This window comes from Schistocerca americana, chromosome 4 (assembly GCF_021461395.2).
Source record: "Schistocerca americana isolate TAMUIC-IGC-003095 chromosome 4, iqSchAmer2.1, whole genome shotgun sequence".
Classification (NCBI taxonomy): Eukaryota; Metazoa; Arthropoda; class Insecta; order Orthoptera; family Acrididae; genus Schistocerca; species Schistocerca americana.
In genome coordinates, this window is record NC_060122.1 from 134,350,683 (window position 1) to 134,377,956 (window position 27,274).

At 43.3% G+C, this 27,274-nt stretch overlaps 1 protein-coding gene across 3 annotated transcripts in view; it reads right to left on the reverse strand.

Moving 5' to 3' along the window:
* The window catches only part of LOC124613877 (histone-lysine N-methyltransferase 2D), a 187,212-nt gene that overhangs the window by 110,560 nt on the left and 49,378 nt on the right, over nt 1-27,274 (reverse strand). For 2 of the 3 annotated variants that reach the window (XM_047142607.1, XM_047142609.1), the window contains exon 3: nt 3,968-4,084. The exons of the other annotated variant lie outside the window; for it this stretch is intronic. In XM_047142607.1, the coding sequence (XP_046998563.1) occupies nt 3,968-4,084 (117 nt within the window). The remainder of the gene's footprint in view (nt 1-3,967; nt 4,085-27,274) is intronic. 3 annotated transcript variants of the gene reach the window in all.

Consider the following 27,274-nt stretch of genomic DNA (forward strand, 5'->3'; position numbering starts at 1 on the left):
CATTCTGACAGGGAGAGCAGCATTCAGAATTACCATAATTTGAGCACCACATCAACCCTCCGGTGGATGACATAGAATTAAGCATCTCTTGTGTTGATAAAGAACTGAACCACTGGAAGCTGATAAGGTGTCAGGCCCTGATAGATTACAATCTATTTTTGCAGAGAGTACATTGCAACAGTGGCTACTTGCTTAGCTTGCATTTATCATGGATCTCTCATAAGGCGAACAAGGCCAAGTAATCGGAAAAAAGTGCAAGCTACTCCTAAATATAAGGGGAGAGGATGCACAAAATTATAGGCCATACCTATAATATTGGTCTGTCGTAGGATCATTTAGTACACACTAAGTTCGCATATAATGAATTTCATACCAAGAGAAAAGCTTCTCTCCAAAAAAAGAGCACTGATTTAGAAAACAACTGAGGTCATCCTGTTCACACAAGATATCCAATCAACCACCGATGCAGGCCAACAGACAGATTCTATATTCCTTGATTTCCGGAAAGCACTTGACACTGTACTACACTGTAGATTGTTAACAAAGGCCCGAGAACATGGAATAGGTACTCAAATATACAACTGGTCTGAAGACTTCTTCAATTAATACAACCCAGTACATTTTACTGGACAGCAAGTGTTCATTAAAGACAAAAAGTAACATCAGGAGTGTCCCTGGGATATGTGATAGGACCACTCTTCCACGTACATAAACTATCTTATGGATAAGGTGGGCAGAAGTATGAGACTACTGCTGATAATATTTTTGTGTAGGGGAAAGTGTTGTCACTGAGTGGCTGGGATTCAAGATGAATATTTAGTGTGATGAATAGCAGATAACTTTAATACAAGTAAATATAACTTAATACAAATGGGTGCGAGAAACATTACAATAATGTTTAAATACTGTAATATAATATTAAAGGTATGCTGATTGAGTCAATAACATTGATTAAATAATTTAATTGTACTGTTGCAAAGTGACATTAAGAGAAATGAGCCCATAAGACCACAAAGACCACAGGAACACAGTGACAAACTAAATTCTTTTATTATAAAGATGAAGATAATCAATTGTTGATACTATAATGTGAATGGACAGACAAAAAAATCTACTCACCAAGCTCATCCCATCCGGTAAGTCTCCCTAACCGGGGGTTCTTGGCGACTTCTAAACTGTACCCCTTTCCCTATACCTCTCTAGTCCTTTTCCTTTACCCCTCTCCCAGCCCCTTCAGCTCTTGCCATGAGAAGGAGACACTGGCTCCAAAAGTGTGTGAAAGTTAAATCCTTTTGTGTGTGTGTGAGAAGGAGACACTGGCTCCAAAAGTGTGTGAAAGTTAAATCCTTTTGTGTGTGTGTGTGTGTGTGTGTGTGTGTGTGTGTGTGTGTTCCCAAGCTGCTGCTTGGTGAGTATAGATTTTTTTTTTATCTGTGTATTTACATTATAAATTCTTTTATTGTATTTTTCAGCCTTGGGTCACACAAATTTTATCATAACCAAACTCAACTTCTTGGCAAGTCATATCAAAGCTCGACATGATCAGCTCCCAGAACTAAATTTCCTCTCCCACATACTGCATAACATTCACTCTAGATGCCTTTCCACACCATCTCTCTCTCTCTCTCTCTCTCTCTCTCTCTCTCTCTCTCTCCCCCCCCCCCCCCCACCCCACCCCTGAACACACACACACACACACACACACACACACACACACACACACACACACACAGCATAAATCCCAACAACACTTCAAATCTGTGTGCCTCATCCAGACAAACATGCCACAAAACAAATGAATACTACACAGCCACAACAACACATAGGGGTGGCGAAAACACTGTGCAAGTTCAAAAAAATTGCAGAAAAGTATGTTTTGCTGATTGTAGATTGTGTAGCAGACTCACAGCCACCAACATAAACATTCAATAGCTTCATGTAAGGCATGTAAACTAATGCACACATCCACCCTTTTTTCAAATAAGCTATAAATCCAAAATTTCAGACATATTGCAATAAACAACATACAATGCATCAGCCCAGTAATAAATATCTCAACTGTGAACTGTAAACAACCCATGTATAATATTTGATGACAATCATTTCATTCACAAATGTAAATATTTTGTACCAAATGTTTTCTGTAAATGTTAATATGTAATAACAGTTTTACAGAAAGGAAATAAAGCAACCCACTGAAGATAGCACAAAAAGTGCTGAATCATGTTTTGGGTAAAACAAAACTCCAGAGGTGCCTTGCATAAGGCAGAACTCTTCATTCACTCTTATGATCTCCTTGAAAAGAAATAAAAAAAGAGATAGTAAAATATTAGGAAACTACACTACAAACTCAGACTAACTTCTATACACAACTATGTCACAATCAATGTTATATTGTGAATATTTTTAATCTTACATCTGTGATTTAATAGTAACCAAGTTTGTACTATTACGGAGTTAACTGTAGCTACTATTACAGAGTTAACTGAAGCCTTCATTTCCAGTAGAGTGCAGATATGTTTATACAGTGAGGGCCTCTCCTGGCCAGTTCAGTTACACTTTGATGAGTTAAAAAGTAATATGTTCAACTGTGTGTAGTTGTGTAAAGAAGTTGGTTTGAATTTGTAATTTAGTTTCCTAGTAGTTTCCTATCTTCCTGTTTCTTCCTTTTCAAACAGATCATCTGATGATGTTTTGATAAGAAATCAAAAACCAGTTATGATACCATTTGTGAAACTCAAGGCTGAAAAACAGTCACAGAAAGTCACATAAGCTAAGCTGTATCAAAGGTAAGTGGTCAACTAAGGTCTGTGGTTGAGTTCTGGGGAAGTGTAACACATCTATAAAGGAGATTGTGTACAAACACTTACATGACATATTTTTCAGTATTGCTCAATTGTTTAGGATCCCCACCAGGTCAGATTAAAGACAGTCATAGAAGCAGTTCAGAAGGATGTGAAAATAGTCAACCATTGGTGCAATTAGTATAAGAACGCTATGGAAGTGCTTCGTGAACAAAGATGGGAATTCTTGGAGGAAAGAAGATAAGGAAGTTTATTCAACCAGAATTTGTGACAGACTGCAGAACGATTCTACTTACTCCAAGGTTCATTTAACATGGGGACAAAACAAGTGAGAATAAGCACTGTACAAAAGCACAAAGACAATCATTTCGGCCTCACTCAATCTGCAAGTATGACAGGAAAGGAAATGACAGCCAATGATACAAACTACCATTCAGTGTACAGAGGATTGTACAGTACGTATGTAGGTATACAAACCAATGCTGAGTGAAGGGACTATAGCCGAAATAAATTCTTTCCCTAAGAGGTCAAGAAATAGAAATATTGTTTACAACTTACTTTATGTAAGAGAACTGGTGAACACTATTTATTCAGCTACAAGAGAATTCATTAAAAAGCCATTGCTCATTGCTCCTAACATGATCACTGTGTGGGTAGCAGCATAGCTCCTCCATATTACTCAGAATGATGCTGCCCGCCAACTGTCTGTGTATGTGTTCCCTAAGTATGAACTTGCCTCAACAAAAAGACAGTGCCATATCTGGTATTACTTGATTCATTCAGATGTACCTACATGAGACATGCATGATGTAATGGTCTATATTGCACACTTTACTAAGAAGAAATTAAATGTCAATGCGATAGTTGTTCATGGAGGTAATATCTCCTTCTACCAAATGAAATTAAGAGAAAGAGAATGTGAATTAGATTTACTCTGTATCTTCTGTGAACTATATGCAACATAATTAAATATATCTGAAATATACACATAATATAAAGCATATAAATGCACAAAAAGACAGGGGAAAAGGATTGGGAAACATGCAGAAGTAACTACTGCACTATATATCTTTCTGCTGATATTTTACTCAAGCTGAATTTACAGTAGCAAGATGAAACTGAAGGAATCCATGTTGCTGGCGATTTGTATCTTTGGTAGTTACCTGCAAGTATGTTGCAGAATGCAGCTGACCCACAGGACTCTGAAATGCAGGCTGGGGGGGAAGGATTGAAGAATTGGAGGGGTATACATGGTAACGGCGCGAGTCAGGAGATCCGTGCTGTGGTTCCAATAGACAGAGATGGAAAAGAAACAGTCAGTCAGTTAAGCACATATGACATAAAGCTAAAACTATGTGTTGTTTCAAACACAGGGTGGAGCATGCTGTAAGCTGTACAGTGTCCACAGTAAGGTCACTAAACAATCAAATTTTGGATCAAACCCTTGTACACATTAACATGCAGTTCTTGGCACTTTGACAAACAGAAAATAATTAAACTACAAGGGTAGTCATTCTTCACATAAAGGACTAAAATCTCTTTGGAGCAAACTTCTTAACATGCAACTTGTTTAATGTTTTAAACTGAATAAATACTTTATGAATACAGTTACTTGCACCAATTTTAATTTGACATATTTTAGAAACTTGTCTATCATATGTTCAGCTACACAACTTTGATTTACCACACTTATATTTCAATATAACAACTTACACTGCAAATTATATCCCTTCAAACTTGCAACTGATTATGATGTCATGCAAATGTGTTACATCTTAGTGCAGAGTTAACTTTAGAAACAGAAACCACAGGCAAGTCCACAAGGGTAAAATGACGACTAAATTTTATAAAAGTACACAGACATTAATTTGACATTACATACATTATATTCATTTTAATGTTCAATAAAAAACAAACTTTTTCTCCCAACCATGACACTGCTACCCTTGTGTAATATGATCATAACAACTTGAAAGTGAAAATGTAATGAGACAGAGTGGCGATTTCATGGGAGGGAGAGAACCACTAAACTTTTAGATACCACAGAAACTGTGAACACCAAAGAAAGTAATTTGTTTACCAAAGACTGACACTTACATCTCTTTAAAATTAAATCCGCAGGCAACTCCAAATCAGAAATATTCCTACAAAACAATATCAAGCTCATATGTGCTACAATATCCTTTTATTTAAGAACAACAGGAAATCAGTCAAGAGTTTAGCTATGAGCACCAGAACAGCGGCCTTGAAGTATACAAATACAGAGACTACGGAGAAAATTGTTCCAAATTTTTGCATCATCAACAAAGGAAACGAACGAGTCTGAGTTAAACTGACATTGAGATTGCTAGAAAGAAAATACAAGCATATTTGTATAAGGGTTAATGTGGAAAGCAATATTTTGTTGATACAACCATCCCACCATTCACCGCAGAAGAAAGATGGTATTTTTATGATTCATCAATGTCGATGTTGGAACACTACAAATATTGCCAGAGACATACATTTTTGTCTCTCGCACTGAACTCAGATAAGTATGCATTATTTTGATAAAACAGCAATATTTCCCACCGAAAAGTTTCTGGGAGAAATTAATCTTTTCACTCACACTGCTGAAAATTTAAATGAGGGTCTTTCCATTCTAGATCATTCCGAAGTGGATTCACTGTAGTTACCATTTTTGACATGACTATTTCCCTCTTCAAAATAATGCATCAGCAAATCAAAGTTCTAGCATCTGATTATTGCATCCTAATGTACTCATCCATGCTGCATTTTTTCTAATTCATATTTAGTTACATTTGCTGTGCTTTCAAGTATTCTTCCTACAATGCCAGTATCCTATTTTTCATCCTGTCAATAATGGTGGATGCTTTTATTAGTCTCTTTAACATAATAAATGCACAATAACACATGAGATCTGTTTGATACATACTTGACATCTGGCCAGGAAAAAAGTTAGGTTGGGTTGTTTGGGGAAGGAGACCAGACAGCGAGGTCATCGATCTCATCAGATTAGGGAAGGATGGGGAAGGAAGTCGGCCGTGCCCTTTCAAAGGAACCATCCCGGCATTTGCCTGGAGTGATTTAGGGAAATCACGGAAAACCTAAATCAGGATGGCCGAACGCGGGATTGAACCGTCGTCCTCCCGAATGCAAGTCCAGTGTCTAACCACTGCGCCACCTCACTCGGTCAGGAAAAAAGTATTGTATTTATGATAAGGTTAGGATCTTAATCTCCTATGAAGTGTTACCTTATGTCTCAGTATGTTTAGCCCAGCAATCCTTCCACTGTTGGAAAACTTCTGCAGTAGTTTGTTGAGATTCTGCATCTCCACTGTCACCTACCATATCAGCTCAACCTCTTTACTCTCAAATGGGGTTCTTTAACTGACATTTTCAACTTTATGAACAATAGCAAATTACAAAGAACAATGCTGGAGAGTACAGATTTGGCAAACAAACGGAATTCTGTTTCTTGACAGGGTCTTAAATAAATTTGGATAATGATCTAAGGCAAGGGAAACTGCAACTGTTATGTCAAAAAGCATCATGGATTGATGAAGAATTAGATGATACCATTATATTGTCACTGTTGCCTTCCAGTGGGTATCTGTGATCAACAATACCATCATTATCAAAGAAAACATTAAGTTTCATCTTAATTTTGATTCACAGCTTGGTTCAATCTCTGAAAAGAGCAATGCTTCCACTGAGATGACTGTGTTTTTATTTCTCAGTTTTAACCACACAGCCATGACTCACCCCCTGTCATCATAGTGTTGAGTACGTCATGATCAGTTTCAGCACAGGCCATCATGTCCTGTGAAATGTCGTGTAACTCCATTGCTAATTTTGGGCATTACTATGATAACAGCCCCATTGCAGCAGTATGTGAAGCAAACAGGCAGGTGCAGAAACAATGGTATGTGATTCCGCAAATGAGCCTGTTTATATACCACAAGGCACACTGGCCCAGCAGCACAGCAATGTCGCAGAGAAGCAGTGCATCTACAAACTGGCCCAAAGGCAGTTTCCACATCACTGGACCACAAAAGCATCAATCTGTAGTGACTGGAAGCAATGTATCAATAGAACAAACATGCTATTAACCACTATAAATACCCATTGATTCTAGCACAGCTGTGCAAAATCAGGCTGAACCCTCTGCAACAAACACTGGGCCACACAAGTCGCCATCACGTTATCGCCCAGCGAGCAGCCAATGCTGGTTGGGCAGCCATCTCCATCATACCAGCTCACGGGGTGAAGTCCGTACCCATGGACTTCTACCAGTACAACAGATAAGCTGTCTCCCGGTTCTACAGCAGAGTACTCAAACTTCTGCCTTGGGGGCCAGCAGTTCACAGCCAGGGAGGTATCACCACCATCCACTCACACCGGGATGAGGTTCTCTTCCATTACTAGCGGACATCTATGAGAATCCTAGCACATGTTCACTTTGCTGGCATTTCTCGCTCCCAGCCGCCAAGCGCTAACTGCGGGATGCACTGCTGAGTAAGCAGATAATGTCAGCAAAGGGCGACACTGACGTCTCACGTCCAGCACGCCACCATGGCCTTCCACAGCTGACAGCACAGCCAGCGTCACCATGTGCCTGCAAGGGGATGTGCCTATGGCATTGCAGCACTACGGTCATTGTATCACAAGACTGAATAAAGATATTTTACCTTGCAGCCTTGTTTTCCTCGACGCCACTGGCCAGCACTACCATCTCAACTCCCCGCAACTCTACCACCTCTACACCCTATTGGCCCCAATGGGTCGCTTCAGTCAAGATAGAATTGTTTTTCTTCCCCAACAACAAATTTCACAAACACTTTGTGTGTATTTAAATCCTCAATAAAAATTTCATGCACAGAATTTTGTCAACACCTAACCACTTCCCCAGTCTCCAGTAAAGTCAAACTATCAATTAAAATTTCATGCCTGGAATTTTGTGTGGTCCTAGTCACTTCCCCAGTCTCCAGTAATGTCAAACAATGACACATCATCAACTTTGCACCCCTCAACAACAGGTGCACTGTTAGCAGTTTGTGACCTCCCACTATAGTGGTCACTTTCCCCCAATATATGACCATTTTGAAACCAGATGCAACACTCATTTATTTCTGTTTCCTATGTGGCACCATAACTGTAAGTGTACTTTGACAATCGTCAAACTTTTGACAATATTTACCAAATAGCAAAGATGGTGAGTTGCAGATAGGCACAACAAAAAGGCTCTTACAATTAAAGCTTTCGGCCATTTAGGCCTTTATCAACACCACACACACACACACACACACACACACACACACACACACGTGTGTGTGTGTGTGTGTGTGTGTGTGTGTGTGTGTGTGTGTGTTGTTGTTGACAAAGGCCTTAATGGCCGAAAGTTTTGTCTTTTTGTTGTGCCAATTTCTGAGTCGGCATCTCCACTATATGGTGAGTAGTAACTTTCCTTCTCATAATAATGTTACGTTCCATCCTGGATTTTCCATTGTTTGATTTTTGACAATATTTGACGGAACACCTTTGTTCACTAATGTTGAACAGACAAGAAATCTGATACATGGGTAAACAATAAGAAACTCGATGATGGAACAAACATTCTAACGAGCACATGAAAATGTCTCCCAACACTGCAATGTTGTTGTGCTGTAGTGTCATTACACTGTTTGGAAAAATTTACAGTCTAATACTTTTTGGACAAGCTTCATATTGCTCAAGCTTCATATTACTCGAGACTCGAACTCGGGACCTTTGCCTTTCGCGGGCAAGTGCTCTACCAACTGAGCTACCGAAGCACGACTCACGCCCGGTACTCACAGCTTTACTTCTGCCAGTACCTCGTCTCCTACCTTCCAAACTTTACAGAAGCTCTCCTGCGAACCATGCAGAACTAGCACTCCTGAAAGAAAGGATATTGCGGAGACATGGCTTAGCCACAGCCTGGGGGATGTTTCCAGAATGAGATTTTCACTCTGCAGCGGAGTGTGCGCTGATATGAAACTTCCTGGCAGATTAAAACTGTGTGCCCGACCGAGACTCGAACTCGGGACCTTTGCCTTTCGCGGGCAAGTGCTCTACCAACTGAGCTACCGAAGCACGACTCACGCCCGGTACTCACAGCTTTACTTCTGCCAGTACCTCGTCTCCTACCTTCCAAACTTTACAGAAGCTCTCCTGCGAACCATGCAGAACTAGCACTCCTGAAAGAAAGGATATTGCGGAGACATGGCTTAGCCACAGCCTGGGGGATGTTTCCAGAATGAGATTTTCACTCTGCAGCGGAGTGTGCGCTGATATGAAACTTCCTGGCAGATTAAAACTGTGTGCCCGACCGAGACTCGAACTCGGGACCTTTGCCTTTCGCGGGCAAGTGCTCTACCAACTGAGCTACCGAAGCACGACTCACGCCCGGTACTCACAGCTTTACTTCTGCCAGTACCTCGTCTCCTACCTTCCAAACTTTACAGAAGCTCTCCTGCGAACCATGCAGAACTAGCACTCCTGAAAGAAAGGATATTGCGGAGACATGGCTTAGCCACAGCCTGGGGGATGTTTCCAGAATGAGATTTTCACTCTGCAGCGGAGTGTGCGCTGATATGAAACTTCCTGGCAGATTAAAACTGTGTGCCCGACCGAGACTCGAATCTGCCAGGAAGTTTCATATCAGCGCACACTCCGCTGCAGAGTGAAAATCTCATTCTGGAAACATCCCCCAGGCTGTGGCTAAGCCATGTCTCCGCAATATCCTTTCTTTCAGGAGTGCTAGTTCTGCATGGTTCGCAGGAGAGCTTCTGTAAAGTTTGGAAGGTAGGAGACGAGGTACTGGCAGAAGTAAAGCTGTGAGTACCGGGCGTGAGTCGTGCTTCGGTAGCTCAGTTGGTAGAGCACTTGCCCGCGAAAGGCAAAGGTCCCGAGTTCGAGTCTCGGTCGGGCACACAGTTTTAATCTGCCAGGAAGTTTCATATCAGCGCACACTCCGCTGCAGAGTGAAAATCTCATTCTGGAAACATCCCCCAGGCTGTGGCTAAGCCATGTCTCCGCAATATCCTTTCTTTCAGGAGTGCTAGTTCTGCATGGTTCGCAGGAGAGCTTCTGTAAAGTTTGGAAGGTAGGAGACGAGGTACTGGCAGAAGTAAAGCTGTGAGTACCGGGCGTGAGTCGTGCTTCGGTAGCTCAGTTGGTAGAGCACTTGCCCGCGAAAGGCAAAGGTCCCGAGTTCGAGTCTCGGTCGGGCACACAGTTTTAATCTGCCAGGAAGTTTCATATCAGCGCACACTCCGCTGCAGAGTGAAAATCTCATTCTGGAAACATCCCCCAGGCTGTGGCTAAGCCATGTCTCCGCAATATCCTTTCTTTCAGGAGTGCTAGTTCTGCATGGTTCGCAGGAGAGCTTCTGTAAAGTTTGGAAGGTAGGAGACGAGGTACTGGCAGAAGTAAAGCTGTGAGTACCGGGCGTGAGTCGTGCTTCGGTAGCTCAGTTGGTAGAGCACTTGCCCGCGAAAGGCAAAGGTCCCGAGTTCGAGTCTCGGTCGGGCACTCAGTTTTAATCTGCCAGGAAGTTTCATATCAGCGCACACTCCGCTGCAGAGTGAAAATCTCATTCTTTCATATTACTCATTCAAACAACAATACTTCTGTTATCAAGGCCACATTTGGGTACACTAAATACAGTTTGCTGCTGCTGGCAGCAGTACATTCCATAAAACTGATAACAGGAAAATATATACATAAAGGGAAGGGACATTAAGGAAAAGGAGAGGGGACTGAAAGTGTGCATGATTATATTACATATATACTGTATCACTTAGGCCCTTCCGCATAATGTCAGTTTGTGTCACAGAAACTGTGCAAATAATTCTATATTGTACATGGTTGTCTTCTTCAGGCAATAATGCTAACAATGTGTAGATCACTCAGAGACTCCCCTAATTTTATTGTGACGAAACAAAATTGTGCAAAGTTTCGAAGTGAAAAAAAGGGGGAGAAGGGCAGTGTGCAATGGAGTGGTGAAGTACTTATCTTCAGCACAGACAATTGAGGTATTCTATGCTTTGCTGAAAAGTGACAAAACGAATCTATTGAGCTGACAAATCCTAAGGAACAGAGTAATTTCTTTCATGATTTCACTAAAGCAACTGCTAAATCTGAACTTCCTTGTGAAAATACCAACACATAGGCAAATTCAAACATTTACTGAATCTTGCATCCTGTTCTCAAACGCTTCTTGGGAACGGCTGATTTTTATAATTTCAATAACCACGTGTTTATCATAGTTTTCTTCAGCATGAGAAGTGCATCCCAATACACAACACACCCCACTGGCAAATCTTATAAATACACTGCTACATAAAATCTACAGGACACACCCACCCACAAATCTACAGGACACACACACACACACACACACACACACACACACACACACACACACACCCCTCATGCACAGCTGCTAGAATGCACCTGTCGCATTGAATGAAAGCAGATATCCAGAGTGGGGCAAGGAAGTGGGAGGGATAGTGGGATATGGGTGGGGTGAGAGAAGTCAGTGCTGTCTGGCAGAGCATGCAGGTATTACATGGGAGCAAGACAAGGCAGCCAGGCAAAGTAGCAGGGAGCAATGGTGAGGGGAGGGAGGGGAGGCATGGGAACAGACAGGAGTGGAAAAGGGGCAATGACCAGTGGGTGTGCTGGCAGAGAACGGCACACTATAAGGGAGAGGTTACATGAAATTTGAGGAGGTGATAGGACAGAGGGGGCAGGAACTGTTGGATGGAGGGTGTGGCGACAGTAGGTTACTGTAGGTTGAGGCCGTTTAATTTTGGGAGCAGAGAATGTGTTGTGATGTTTAAAGCTTTCCCGGCGTACTGATTGTTCCATAAAAACACGGGAGAACTGCCGGATATCAGTAAAGTCCTGCCACGATATTTCGGTGCAGAGTCTTCTGGCCATCTTCAGGTGAGTGCCGCTGTAGTAGTACTGGCGAGTAGCGCTCTGAGCTCCGCTATTTAAAGCCGTACTGAGGTGACATTGCACATGCGCTGCTCAGTGTGCATGTTCATAACGGCTCCGTACACTGCGCCTCGCGCCCTCCACTGTGAAAGCCTGGCGTATCGGTATCACGTCGATTTCCACCTTTATGCAGATAACTACATTGACTACGAAGTTTTTCTATAACAGGATTCCAAGCAGAGTTTAGCTGATAACCGTTATCTCGATTGCTGAGAGTCTCGTTGTCAGACAATCTTATTTCCACAGATTCATTGATAATCGAGCTCCAAAAGTTTGATGTATGGGACAAAATTTTTGTATCGTCGTAATTCATGGAATTGTCTGTGGAAATACAATGTTCGGTGATTGCGGACTTGGTGGGTTGGAGAAGGCGAGTATGCCGTTGGTGTTCCACAATGCGTTACACAGTTCGTGTTGTTTGCCCTATATATGATTTGCCGCATTCACACGGAATTTTGTAAACACCTGGTTTACGCAGGCCGAGGTCGTCTTTAACGGATCCCACCAGTGATGAAATTTTGGAAGGAGGGTGAAATATGACTCTCACTTGATACTTTCTCAATACTCTGCCTATCTGTGAAGTAATATTCCCAATAAATGGTAGATAAACGTCAACCTGAAGGCCTCTTCCTCTTCCTTGTTCCGTCGCTTGTAGGTCTTCACCACTCTGTTCACTTGCCTAGGTGAAAAGCCATTCTTCAAAAATACTTTTTGCAGGTATTCCAGTTCCGCTTGAAGACTGTCGGCGTCAGAGATAGTATGGGCACGTGGATCAAGGTTTTGAGAACGCCCATTGTTTGTGCTGGATGGTGGCAACTACTAGCTTGTAGATACAGGTCTGTATGAGTGGGCTTTCTGTACACCGAGTGACCAAGTGTGCCATCACTCTTCCGTCACACCAAGACGTCTAAAAATGGCAGACAACCATCTTCCTCTATCTCCATGGTAAACTTTATAGTTTCATGTATGGATTTCATGTGACATAAAAATTCTTGGAGACGGTCCAGACCATGAGGCCACACTATAAAAGTGTTGTCAATGTACAGCCAAAATACTGTCGGTTTAAATGTGCCAGAGTCGAGTGCTCTCTCTTCAAAATCCTCCATAAAAAGATTGGCCACCAGGGGAGACAAAGGACTCCTCATGGCGACACCATCAGATTGTTCGTTGTTAAATATAAAATATGTAGAGGAGAGACAGTGCTCAAACAACACTGTAATGTCTGCACCAAACATATTCCCAATGAGGTGTAGTGAGTCCACAAGAGGCACCTTTGTGAACAGTGAAACCACATCAAGACTGACCAATAAGTCACTATTTTGCAGTTGTAGTGACTGAAGTCGACTGATAAAACCACCAGAATTCTTTATGTGATGTGCACACTTGCCTATCATTGGTTTGAGCAAAGATGCCAAGAATTTTGCTAGGTTGTAGGTGGCTGCTCCAATGTTACTCACAACTGTACGTAATGGCACATTTTACTTGTGGATCTTAGGCAGTCCTTATAGCCTAGGTGGAACTGAACTGTTTGGTTTCAGTCTCTTGATGACCTCCTTCGTTAGAGAGCGATACGTTGAATCACATAATGAAACATTGATCTTATTCATATAGTCATCCCTTGGTATGAGGACAGTAGCGTTTCTTTTGTCAGATTTTAAGATTACTGTATCCACATCTGCTTGTAAGTTATGGAGAGCTATCCTCCCCATGGGCAAGATGTTATTCTTCATTGGTGCACCCCTGGTCAATACACGGCAAGAATCTCGACAAACTTCCTCCGCTTCATCTGTATCAAGACAGCGTACAGCTTCTTCAATGGCACTGATGAAATCCACTAGTGGCGGTGAAACAGGAGTGGGAGCAAAATTCAGTCCTTTTGCTAGCACAGACACAGTCGCGTCATCTAGTTTTCTCTGTCAAATTAACAACAGATTGTCGAGTTGGAACTTCCTGCTGCATCTGTTTAGAAAGTCTGTCAATCTTGGCAGTTTGCCTCGCCACAGCTTTATCATGGCTCCGGTTTGCTTTAGCCCATGTCACACCATCCACCCAGTCCCACGACAGAGAAGATAGTCTTGCTGCCAATTCCAAACGTATGTGGAACATGTCCTTTGACACAGAATCCAATTCACGCCGAGTAAAACGAATCCTTTCTCTCACCAAAGCCATGCTTGCTTTACGTTTGATGTTGTTTGCAGCAGTGGTATTTATGAAACACACAATTTTGGCAAACGTTGGAATAATGCCCTTGTCTCTGCAACTCAATAAGAATATCAATGATCTCAGCAGCCTCGCTCTTCTTTCACGTAACTTGTCGAATCTTCGAATACATTCCATCACTTCCTCCCCATAGAGCTGCTTGAAGTGATGTTTAAAGCTTTCCCGGCGTACTGATTGTTCCATAAAAGACGACCTAGGCCTGCGTAAACCAGGTATTTACAAAATTCAGTGTGAATGCGGCAAATCATATATAGGGCAAAAAACACGAACTGTGCAGGAACGCATTGTGGAACACCAATGGCATACTCACCTTCTCCAACCCACCAAGTCCGCAATCGCCGAACATTGTATTTCCACAGGCCATTCCATGAATTACGACGACACAAAAATTTTGGCCCATACATCAAACTTTTGGAGCTTGATTATCAACGAATCTGTGGAAATAAGATTGTCTGACAACGAGACTCTCAGCAATCGAGATAACGGTTATCAGCTAAATTCTGCTTGGAATCCTGTTATAGAAAAACTTCGTAGTCGATGTAGTTATCTGCATAAAAATGGAAATCAACGTGATACCGATATGCCAGGCTTTCACACTGGAGGGCGCGAGACGCAGCGCACGGAGCCATTATGAACGTGCACACTGAGCAGCGCATGTGCAATGTCACCTCAGTACGGCTTTAAATAACGGAGCTCAGAGCGTACTTGGCAGTACTACTACAGTGGCACTCACCTGAAGATGGCCAGAAGACTCTGCGCCGAAATATCGTGGCAGGACGTTACTGATATCCGGCAGTTCTCCCGTGTTTTTATGGAACAGAGAATGTGTTGTAAACATAACTCCCATCTAGAAAAGCTGGTGGTGAAAGGAAGGATTCAGATTGCCCAGACTGTGAATCAGCTACTGAAATCAAGCATGTTATGTTTAGCTGCATGTTGTGCCACAGGGCAGTCTACTTTGCTCTTGACCACAGTTGGCAGTGGTCATTCACCCTGATGGCAGCTAGTTGGTAGCCATACCAATATAAAAGGCTGTGCAATGATTGCAGCAGAGCTGGCCGATGACATGGCCACTTTCACAGGCAGACCAGCCTCTGACAGAATAGGGTAAATCAGTGACAGGACTGGAATAGGAAGTAGTGCGTGTATAGAAGAGCAAGTCTTCATCTGGGTCTTCCACTGGGATATGATCCCTGTGCAAAGGGTTGAAGTTGGAAGTGGGGGAGGGAGTGAGAGTGGTAGTGGCACAGTAATGGACTAGGATGTTGTAGAAGTCAGCTGGGCGGCAGAACACCACTTTAGGAGGGGGCAGGAAGAATTTCTGGTAGGATATCCCTCATTTCAGGGCATGATTTAGGCATTCAAAGCCCTGGCAAAGGATGTGGTTCAGTTGCTCCATTCCAGGGTGATATAAGGTGATAGACGGGCTTTGTGGCTGGTTCTTGGTGATGGTGGGAGGACTGGGTGTATTTGGGGATATGTCAAGGGAAACACGTTGCAGAGTACTTCGGCAGTATAGTACATGTTTGTGAAGGCCTTTGTGAGACCTTCAGCATGCTGGGCAAGAGAGTTCTTGTCACTCGAAACATGCAGTTCCGCACTGGGCAGGCTCTTTGTTTTGTTTTGCTTTAGGGCACAAAAACAACTGGAGTCATATGTGCCCATGTCAGAACTATAGAACATAAAGAGAGAGAGGTGTTAAAAAATGACTATACGTCAATCCCAATTGACTTAAGAGAAGACAGCTAAAAACAGGGACATGGAGAAGGAGTTATAAAAAACATCATACAGAAACGGAGGTCCAGATCTATAAATTTAAAGTCCTTCACCATATAGCTACAAAAGAAAAAAAGTAAAACGCAGTTGACAGCCTGCACATTGTTCGCTAAAACAGCTGATAACTCAGACGGCAAACAGAAGCGGGAATGTAAACGGTTAAAAAATTGGCATTCCGTCAGGAAATGGCAGACAGTTAAAACTTAGGCACAATGTGTACAAAGTGGTGTGGGAGCACCACTTAACAAATGATGGTGGCTAAAACTGCAGTGCCCAATAGGCAAGTGACAGTTTTCCTGGACCCCTTGCGCTAGGGGATGGGTGTTGTACAGCGCACAGAGACTTTGAAGGCACTGAGAGAGTCTGAGCAGAGGACACAATTGAAAAGCCTGTGTCGCCCGATGTACTCCGTGACCTGATAAAGGGCGAAGAGCTTAGCTGTAAATACTGAGCAGAGTGCCGGAATCTAATACTGAAAAATGTGAGGGCCAAAGACGAAGGCACACCTGACACCACGGTCAGTCCAAAAGCCATCAGTGTACAGAAAGGTATTATCGCGAAGTTCCATACGAAGGTCATGAAACTGAAGGTGATAGAGTGAGGCTGGAGTAGTGTCCTTAGGAAGCAAATGAAGGCCAAGGTGAACACGGGCCACTGCATGGAACCAATGTTCTGAAGGAGTCACACCCACTGGGAAAGTTGCAGGTAATGTGAATTTAAGCTGCCGGATATGTGCCAAAAGAGGACTCCAGGAGGTAACAGAGGAGAGGGACACACCCCATACTAGCGATCGAAGGGGGTGGCTACGCATGGCACACAAACGGCACGCGTACCTGCTGAGGAGAAAGTCACGGCAGTGTTAGTTCAGCAGCTTTGGCATACAGACTCTCAACCGGGCTAGAGTAAATGGCGCCAGTGGTCAAACAGACGCCATGATGGTGGATAGTGTTGAGACGGCATAAGAGGCTAGATGTGCAGACACATAAACAAAGCACCCATAGTCCAATTTAGAACAGACAAGGGACCAGTACAAACGGAGGAGGGCAGTTCAATCTGCACACCAGAAAGTACAATTGAGGACACGTAGGACATTGAGGGAATGCGTACAATGGGCTGCCAGTTAACACACATGGGAGGGCCAAGAGTTTTTCCTATCAAGCATGAGCCCCAGGAATTTCGTAGTTTCAACGAATGGAAGAGCAACAGGCCCAAGATGTAAAGATGGTGGGAGAAACCAACTGCACCATCAGGAATTCATACAAACAGTTTTGTCAGTGGAAAAACGAATTCCATTGTTGATGGTCCAGGAGTAAAGATGATCAAGGCATTGCTGAAGACGCCGCTTAGTGAGACAGGTCCGTGAAGAACTGCAATAGATGGCAAAATCATCAAAAAAAGGGAGCCGGAGATGCCCAGCAGGAGACAGGCCATTATAAGGTTGAGGTAATAGCAAAGAGAATGATGCTCAGGATGGAACCCTGAGGCACACCATTTTCATGGACAAATGTGTCCGACTTGGCAGAACCCACACTCACCTTGAAAACTCGGTCTTTTAAAAATTCCTGAAGGAAACAGGGCAGGAGGCCAAGGAAGCCCCACATGTAGAGAGTATGGAGGGTACCAGTTCTCCAGCAGGTGCCGTAGGTCTTCTCCAGATCAAAAAACATGGCCACAGTCTGTGATTTCCGCAGAAAACCATTCATGACATGGGTGGACAAAGTACGAGATGGTCAACTGCAGAACGGCACGCTGGAAATCCACACTGTGTAGTGGTTAGTAAATTGCGAGATTCGAGCCACCGTAGCAGCCGGGCATGAATCATACATTCCATCACCTTTCAAACACAGCTGGTGAGAGAGAGATTGGGGGGGGGGGGGGGGCGGTAGCTAGGGGGAATGCGTTTGTCCTTACTGTGCTTAGATATGGGTATGACGTTGGCATCATGCCAGCATCTGGGAAACATGCCCTCTGTCCAGATACGGTTGTACGTATTAAGCAGAAAAGTGCTTGCCTGCAAGAAAAGGGTGCTGCAACATCTGAATGTGGACATCGTCTGTCCCTGGGGTGGAGGATCAGGAGGAACTGAGAGCACGATCTAGCTCCCTCACAGTAAAGGCAGCATTGTAGAACTCATGATTCGGAGAAGAGAAGGGTATTGCCCAATGATCTGCTCGTTTCGGATGGAGGAAGGCAGGGTAATAGCGGGAAGAGCTCAAAATTTACGCAAAATGGCAACCCTAGGTGTTGGAGGTAGTAATAGGGTCCACAATGACATCGTCTGCTGACAGGCTGGAAATTGGGGAATGGATCTTGGTCCCATAGAGCTGTTAGAGGTTGGCCCACATGACAGAGGAAGGTGTGGAACTAGTGAATGAAACCCAGCTAGCTGCTTTTGCTATCCTGAAGATCGTGACGACATTGTGCACACATCTGTTTATAATGAATGCAGTTTGCCATCATAGGATGACTAATAAAAATGCGGAGAGCATGTCTCCACACACGAATTGCATTGTGGCATGCCTCAGTCCACCAAGAAACTGAGACACGGTGTGGTAAAGAGGAAGTGCAACAAATGGGACGTTCTGCAGTTGTAATGATAATGTTTGTAATATATTCCACCTGGTCATCACAACTGGGGAAATCTTGTTCTTCAAAGGTCGCCAGGGAAGAGTAATGCCGCCAGTCAGCCTTAGTAAGCTGACATTTGGGTGTGCATGCAGATGGGGTAGGAGTCAGCAAACGGATAGCACACGGGAAATGGTCGCTCAAGTAGGCGTCAGAAAGAACAGAGCACTCAAGATGATGGGCAAGCTGGGCAGTGCAGAACGATAGTTCCAAATGGGAATAGGTGTATGAGGAGTCAGAAAGGAATGTAGGTGCTCCTGTGTCAAGGCAGAAGAGGTTAAGCTGATTAAGGAGCCCAATAAGCTGAAGGAAGTCTACCCTGGTGACATCAAATGATGGAGGGACATGAATGGTACAAAGGGAAAAAGTCAGGTGAGGAAGGAAAAGGCAAAATGCAACACCTTGAAGACAGGTAATCAGGGAGATGGGTTGACTATGAACGTCATCCCCTGTGAGCAGCGTGACTCCCCGGAGAAGTAATGCCATCTTCAGGGAGGTCAAATCGGACCGGGAAGAAATGCGAAAGCTCGAAGAAGTCATGAAGAGAGAATTTTGTTTCCTGAAGGCAGAGTATAAGGGGACGCTGTGATGCTAAAAGCAGCCATAAATCCGCTTTGTGGGATCGAAAGCTGCGAACATTCCATTGTAGGAGAGTCATGAGCAGGAAAAAATGCAGGGGTGCCACCCCAGCAGCTGCCGAGTAACAGCCTGGGAAGACTCACTGCTACAGGGCACAGAAGTAGGAGTATCCTGCTCCATGAGGTCCAAAGAAGCATCAGCTTTCTTGTGCTGTTGGTCTTTGGAGTCGAATGCAGGAAAACGGTTGGTGGTATGCTGGGCAAACATATCACGTGGCAACACCGCCGAAGAGGATCTTCGAGTCGGCAAAGGAGAAAACTGTTTGCCTTTGTTGGACTTCTTTGGGCCTTTCTGATTAGCAGAAGACGACTCAGGTGTTGGTTGGCTGGAGGGACATAGGAAGTCTTCATGGGAGTACTCCTTCTGTCCTATCCGGCCTGCCGATTGTGTAGCTGGTGGCTTTGTCCCTTGAAGTGAGAGTTTATGGCTTGTCGCACAGCTGGACGAGGAGATGGCGATGCTACCTTGACACCGCGATTTCACAACCTCAGAGCGGAATGTGAGGTCGCATGTCTGTGTGGCCATGTCCTTTATGGAGCGAGATGTAGCAAGAACAGAACTTTAAGTGCTAGATGGTAGAATGCAGGGTGTGTGACTAGCCAATAACTTGCAAGCAATCAGGTAAGGCACTTTTTCCTTCACCCAGATCTTGTGGACAGCCCACTCACCAAGATACACAGGACAATCCAGAGAGGAGGCAGCATGGCCACCACTGTCATTGATACAGTGGGGAGAAAATGGCAGACAATCACCCTTGTGTGCATCCCTAGCACAGGTTACACATTTGGCTGGATGTCGACAAGACGTTCTAATGTGGTTGAAACGATGACAATGGTAGCAGCACATGGGTTTGGAATGTATGGTCAGACAGTGATAATTTCATATCCTGCTTTTATCTTATCCCGGCTTCAGCTCTGCCATCTGGAGTTCCGGGTTCGACACACCACCCCACAACAAACAGAAGCACCACTCTATCAACGGTGAGAAAAAGACTGTGTGTGGGCACTAAGGAGGAATCGACCTTTCTCATCATCTGATGGACAACAATGACAGCCTGATCAGAGAGATATTATTGGATTTCTGCCTCAGTTAGACTGTCGAGAAGACTAGTGTAAATAACACTAAGGGAAGAATTCAAAGTTCTGTGGGCCTTGACACAAACAGGATAGCCATGGAGAAGTGAGGCAGCAAACAGTTATTGTGCTTGACAATCAGACATAGCCTCCAAAAGCAAAGTGCCGTTCTGTAAACGGGAGCAAGGTTTCACAGGGCAGGCAATTGCAACACATTTCTGGATAATAACGGATTGACTGTTGTGAAGCACTGACCGTCTTTAGTACGTGGAACTACAAAGAACCATGGTGCAGCTGGAATGGTCTTCAAATCATTAGCCTCATTCCGTTTATGTTTTGTAGACAGTGATTGTGAAGATGGTTGGTTCATTGCGAGAAGATCACCCACAATTGCATGCCTCCAATGGTGCGCTCCTTCCAACTGGGGCCCCCTTCACAAGGGAGTGCACCCGCCTTGGGTGATTGTACACACCTCAGGTCACACATCCGGAACACCTGACAAAGGAACAAATTGGCAATTTGGGAAGGTAGCAGCTCAGGCAATCACCCCTCCCTGGGCCTGGCCTGTACCAAGGGGTATGTGAGAACCCTACCCGCTGACCTGGAGCTGGGATTTACACGTTACCTTGCTACCTGTTACGTGTCAGACACGTGGGGCGGCCTTCAGGAGCACACAGGGAGAAAGAAGAAAAAGAGGAACCTCAAACACCAAAGTGGAGGAAGGACAGGAGAATGGAAACAAAGAAAGGAAAAGGGAACAAAAAACAGTGGTGAGACTGTTCTTGTACCAGCAACGGACAATGCGTAACATTCCCAATAACACCCCAGACATGTTGTCCATGCAAGAGGAGAAAGAACAGCAAGATCATAGACATGCAGCATGGAAGGGAAAGATGCTGCAAACGCTGGGGCCTTGTGGTAGCCAAGCACGAACCTGCCAAAGAGTGCCAACGAAAGGTGGCATGCTGGGCTGATGAGGACAAGGTGAAGTGGATGGGAGAGAAGGTGTTGCGGATGTGAAGGAATGAGGATACGGAGTTTTAGTCTTGAGTCCAGATCATCAAGATGTCATCAATGAACCTGAACCAGACCACGAATTGGGGGTTTTGAGAGGCTGGGAAGGTTTCCTTTAGGAGGCCCACGAACGGGCTGGCATAGGAGGGTATCATGTGGGTGCCCATGGTAGTGCAATGGATATGTTTGTTTACCTCCCCTTCAAATTAGAAGTAGTTGTGTGTTGCGATAAAGTTAGTAAGGTGTTTGAGGAATGAGGGAGTGGGTTCAGAATCTGACAGACAGTGGGAGAGATAGTGTCCAATAACACCAATACCATGGGCTTGGGGGATGTTGGTGTATAGGAAAGGGCATCAACAGTGATTAGTAGGGGTCCACGAGGAAAGGGCATCAACAGTGACTAGTAGGGGTCCACGAGATAAAAAGGGGTGGGAATGGTGGTGAGTTGGTGCAGGAGAGGCTAAATTTCTGGCAATTGGTTGGAGGTGTTGATCAATGAGAGCCAAAATTCTTTCAGTGGGGGCACAATAATCAGTCAAAATTGTTGAGTTTGTGGATTTTGAGGAGCATGTCATAAGAGTGAGGAGGTAAATGGATTCAAGGAAGAGGTTTTGGGAAGGGCCTATGGCTTTGAAGTAGGGATTGGAGGTTATGTTGTGCTTATGGAATGGCATCACTCTGCAAAATTTATAGGTGGAGGAGTCAGACAATTGGCACAGGCTTTCCGCTACGTAGTCACTGCAATTCATAATGACAATGATGGAACCTTTGTCTACAGGTAGGATGAATAGGTGAGGATCTCTTTTGAGTGCATATGTGGCTGTCTGTTCTTCTGCTGAAAGGTTGGTTTCTTAGGAAGGGATCTGTGGAAAGATGTTGCTAAGTTGAAGGTACGGAATCCCTGGAAGGTGACCAGCGAGCAGTTAGGTGGGACTCGAGAGGATCATGGTTGGATAGTGGTATGAAATGGGAGGGTGTACGGTGTCGGGATCAGGTTGGCTTTGGTTGAAGGGATTGGTGGCAAAGAAGTGTTTCCATTGCAGGGACTGGAAGAAAGAGAGCAGGTCTCTGACAAGTCCAATGTGATTAAATTTGGGTGTAGGGTTGAAGGTGAGGCCTTTGGATAGGACTGAAACTTCAATGTTGCTGAGGATTTTGAAGGGAAAGTTAGCAACAGTGTTCTGGGATTGTTTTGGCTCTGTATCTAGTAGGGATTTTCGAGGATGTGGCAAGACGTAAAGGTCAGCTACTAGGAAGGGTCTGAGTGCTGTGAAGCTGGTTGTCAAGAAGGAACATTGTGAATAGATAAGAGTTTGATAGTGGTACCCCCAGGTGGCAGTAGCATGTCAGCAGGTTGGATGACCTATGGAGAAGGTGTCTGGAATGATTTTCCAAGTGCTGGAGGGCAAGGGATTCGATTCCAGAGATGTGATGTATGTAATAGGCATTGCAGAGCAACAGTATCTTGCAGAGGGAGTAGAGGTGGTTTTGGGATGTCTGTGCCATGGAGGTGCATTTGTGCAATACCAGACTGAGGGACAGGGATTGGTGGCTTTTGAAAAGATGGTCACTGTGAAAGGAGAAGTGGGATACAGAAAAAGGAATTTTTATGATCAGGCAATTTGGGGAGTGAGGAGGTGGGGAGAGAGGATTCCATGGTTTAGGCAGCATCTAAGGAACAGGATGTGGCACTGCATTTCAGCCAGGGAGAGAGACACTTTTCTCAACTGGAACAGAAAGATGGGGCAGGGGTTCATTGTGGCAGGGATGGAGTTGGGGGAAAGGGAAATGACATAAGAAATGGGCAAATGAAGGCATTAGATGGTCATGAGGGAAAGTGGATAACAGAAGATGAAGTGTAAAAATACATGCTGACATGTAAAAATTCACACAGCTGCATAAAAATATGCACAAGTAAATAAAACACACAAAAATGAGTAAAAATACATGCAAGAGAGAGAGGGGGAAGGGGGGATTGGTTAGTTTGAGATTCACAAATTCATAAGGAACAGGCAGATGTATGCAAAAATATGCTAGGTTGAAGAAGAAATGTGATCAACAGTAATAATTATAATTATCTGCAGGAAGAATTTGGGGCATGAGACGCTGCACCAATAAACTGCACGGTCATGTAGCCGTGTGTTGCGCGCAGACGACACTGACGATACAATGTGAATCAGATATCAGAATATGTGCGTTATGGTGCATGAGGGGTGTGTGTGTGTGTGTGTGTGTGTGTGTGTGTGTGTGTGTGTGTGTGTGTGTGTGTGTGTTTTCGTTTCTGAAAAAGGCTTTAGCTGAAAGCTCAGTGAGTAACAGTGCTTTTGTCGCCTGTCTGCAACTTGAGGAGGAGATTGGTGTTCAACGACCCATCAACAACGAAGTCTTTAGAGATGGAGAACAAGCTCAGATTAGGGAAGGACAGAGAAGCAAATGGGATGTGTCCTTTCACAGGAACCATCCCAGCAATTGCCTTCAGTGATTTAGGGAAATCCCAAAAACCTATATCTGGAAGGTTAGATGCGGATTTGAACCATCATCCTTCTGAATGCGACTCCAGTGTGCTAACCACTGCACTACCTCACTTGGTCTGCAACTCAATGTGATAACTTTATGGTGAGTAGCAATTTCTTCATCTCATAATATTGTTAGTATTTCAACTTGGACTTACTGTTGCTTGACAAAGAAATAAGGTCTACAACTGGTAAATTGATAAATAAAAGGATAAATGGGCCTGAAAATAAAATCGCCGAACTGAAAATTGATATCTGAAAATTGGTGGCAACAGGAAAAGGAAACCACCAAAACAGTCTAATTGAAGAACTCAACAATAACCGTGGTAGTAGTAACAAAGTCTTAACTCTGTCATAAAATTAAATATGGAAGCTTATCTAAAACTCTCACACAGATATTGAAGGGAAAAAAAGAAAAAGCTTCAAAATGTTTTGTGGTGTCAATCAATGTACTAAGAGAGACACACTGATGAGCCAAAACGTGATGAGCACTAACCACTGCGAGGCTGAATGTCACTGGGGATACTGTGTAAATACAACACAGTAAAGAAAGTATATAATCGCAGCAGACTCTAATGGGAATCATTCCAGTGATGGTACGGGCCACCAATGGGCAAATCCCATGACATAAGCAACTTCGATAAAGGGCAGATTATTATGACCCAGCAACTGGGAAAGAGCATCTCAGAAACTTCAAAGCTGGTGGTTGTTCACATGTTATCATCACGAGCATCTATGGAGAGTGGTGGATGGATGTTGCAACCACACTTAGACCAAAAAATGTTGGGTGTTAGATAGGCAGCAAATTGTGGGCTCCGATGACAACAGAATGCTGGTGTCGGCACAAGTGTTGCAGAGTGCTACGTTTAGTCCACATTGTCAAACACGGAACTTCGTAGCAGACGACCTCTGTGTTCTCATGTTGATTCGATGACAGTGTCAACTACTGTTATTGTGGGCACAAGATAATCACAACTGGACAGTAAAACAATGGAAACATGTCATCCTGTCAGATGAATCACTTTTCTTGCTACATCAGGCTGATGGTCCCGTCTGGATACACTGTCATCCAGTCACGTGGCTGCTTGAAACAGGCCTGAGCCACAAATGCAGGCCAGTGGAGGCAGTGTTGTGCAATATGGGACATTCCCTGGGCTTCCTTGGGACATGAGGTAATAATACAATAGTGTTGCAGTGGCTTGAGGAGCCTGACAGTAAACTAACATTGATGTCTTCAACACCAGATTTGCCTGATCTACATCTGAAGGAACACATCTGGGATGCTACTGGGCACAAGCTCCACACCTGCAAACCACCAGCCCATAATTTCGGGAACTGAGCGACCTGTATATATTTCATTTGGCACTACATACCTCCAGAAACCTACCAAGGATTTGGCGATTCCACAATCACTGCAGTACTGCATTAAAGAGGTGGAACAACAAGCAATTAACCAGCTGATCATAATGTTTTGGCTCATCAATGTATGTATTAAATATGAAAATGAAATGGTGATATAGAACCTCTATAAACAATAGATGGCTACAGTGAGGTTCAGAAGACATCAATGGGAAGCTTAAACTAGAAAAATTGTAAGATAATAACGCACACTATAAGTGGTTGGATGAATCAAAATAAAAGATATCAGAAACTGGTGGCATTATCAAGGTTCTATGGCAAAATGGAATCTTATTGTTCACAGATGCTGTAACACTCATCGCAAAAAAAGAATGAGAGTTAAATTTCAAGCTGGGTCTCACAAAAATGCTTGAAATACTGTACAACATAAAACTGAATCAAATAAAAACAAAGAGCTTTGTAAATAGAAAAATAATTGTTAAGGCTCTATCACCTCACTGAATGAGCTTACCTTAAAAATATGAACAATGCTACCATTTATAGATCAACATTACGTCAAAGAGGCATTGGCAGAAAGGAAACGATAAGACAATTAAATCACGTGAAATTGACTTTTCACAAAATAAAAAAGGTCTCTTTCTTCAGAAAGATAGCATCATCAGTGGAAAAGCAGTTAGAGGAAATTACTGTCTGCAATTCACTTCTGTAAAGGAGTGAGAAAGTCAAATCAGAGAGGCAGAAAATAGGTAAACAAAGCATTCAAGATGTACAATACTGAGAGTTTATGGGCAGTACTGGCCACAGGAAACCATTGACACCAGATTTCTGAACCATACCACACTTGGTAGTAGTAGTAGTGGTGGTGGTGGTGGTGGTGGTGGTGGTGGTGGTGGGGGCGGCGCCGGCGGCGGCGGCAACAGCTGCAACAGCAGGAGCAGCAGCAGCAGCAGCAGCAGTAGTAGTTGGGATTTGTGATCTACTGTCAAACATTTTAAATAGAAGAAATGGACATGGAATGAGACTCCTATTGCGTATTTAAGTATACAGGATCTTGGGCATTTAAAAAGAGCAGCACACATCTTGGGAACAGTATGTCAATCAATCTTTAGATTGTGAATATTTAATTGCAGGTTTATAGAGAAGTAAGAGGAGAATCAAATTTTTGGAAAGTTCTAAGTTACACGGACATCATATACACTAAACAATTGAAATACAATAAATATTGGAATCTTAGAAAGAATCTCATGTTGGTTCTTTTACACAAAGAAAATGTTACTGATATCATTCACAGAAGATAACCAGGGAATGAATTAACAGGATTGTGACAGATTCATTGCAAGATAAAGTAAAGATGGTTCACATATCTTATTGCTGTGTGCAGATGGAGAATGCAAATCACATGTTGTAAAATAAAGTGGTATTCAGCAAGAAAGTGCTATCTCTCCATTAACATTAATCATAATTGTGATATCATTGAAAGAACCTCTGAGTTCAAGCACTTGCATCTCTAGATGATGATGTACTATGCGAAGAAACAGATCAATAACACAATAAAAGCTAAATATTTGGAACAAAATTAAAAGTAAAGAAAAGGAATCTAAAAATTAGCAAAACTGAGACAAAAGAGAATGCCCAAAAACACAAGAAACCTGTAACAAGTTTTAACAACACTTCAAAATAATAAAGTTATACAGGGTATTCCAAGAGAAATGGTCAATTTTCAGGTGTGATCATTTAAAGCAAAAAGAGTCTAGTAAATGTGGGCTCTAAGATGCATACCTTAAGAGCTATGAGCACTTTTTCTGTAGACGTGATGTGTTTCACAGCAGCAAAGATGAAAAAGTGCTCATAGCTTTTAAGGTATGCATTTTAGAGCCCATGATTACTACATTTCATTCCTCTCAAAATATGGGAAGCAAAGAGCTTGCAATAGAAGGAACAGTATCAAAGATGAAGAAGTGCTCAAAGCCCTTAAGTTATGCACTTTAGAGTCCATGTTTACTATTTCTTGTTTTTCCTTGCTCCTAATGATAGTTCCAGTCACATCACTGAACTCTGACCATTTCTCCTGGGATACCCTGTATAACTTCGTTTGTTTATAGATGCACGTCAGCAGTCCTTAAATGCACTGAAATCCCCTCACCACAATATCTGAAGACCAGCATATCACAACTGAGGCAATCGTGGGAAAAAATAAGAGACAGAAAAGGATCTGTTTTCAACA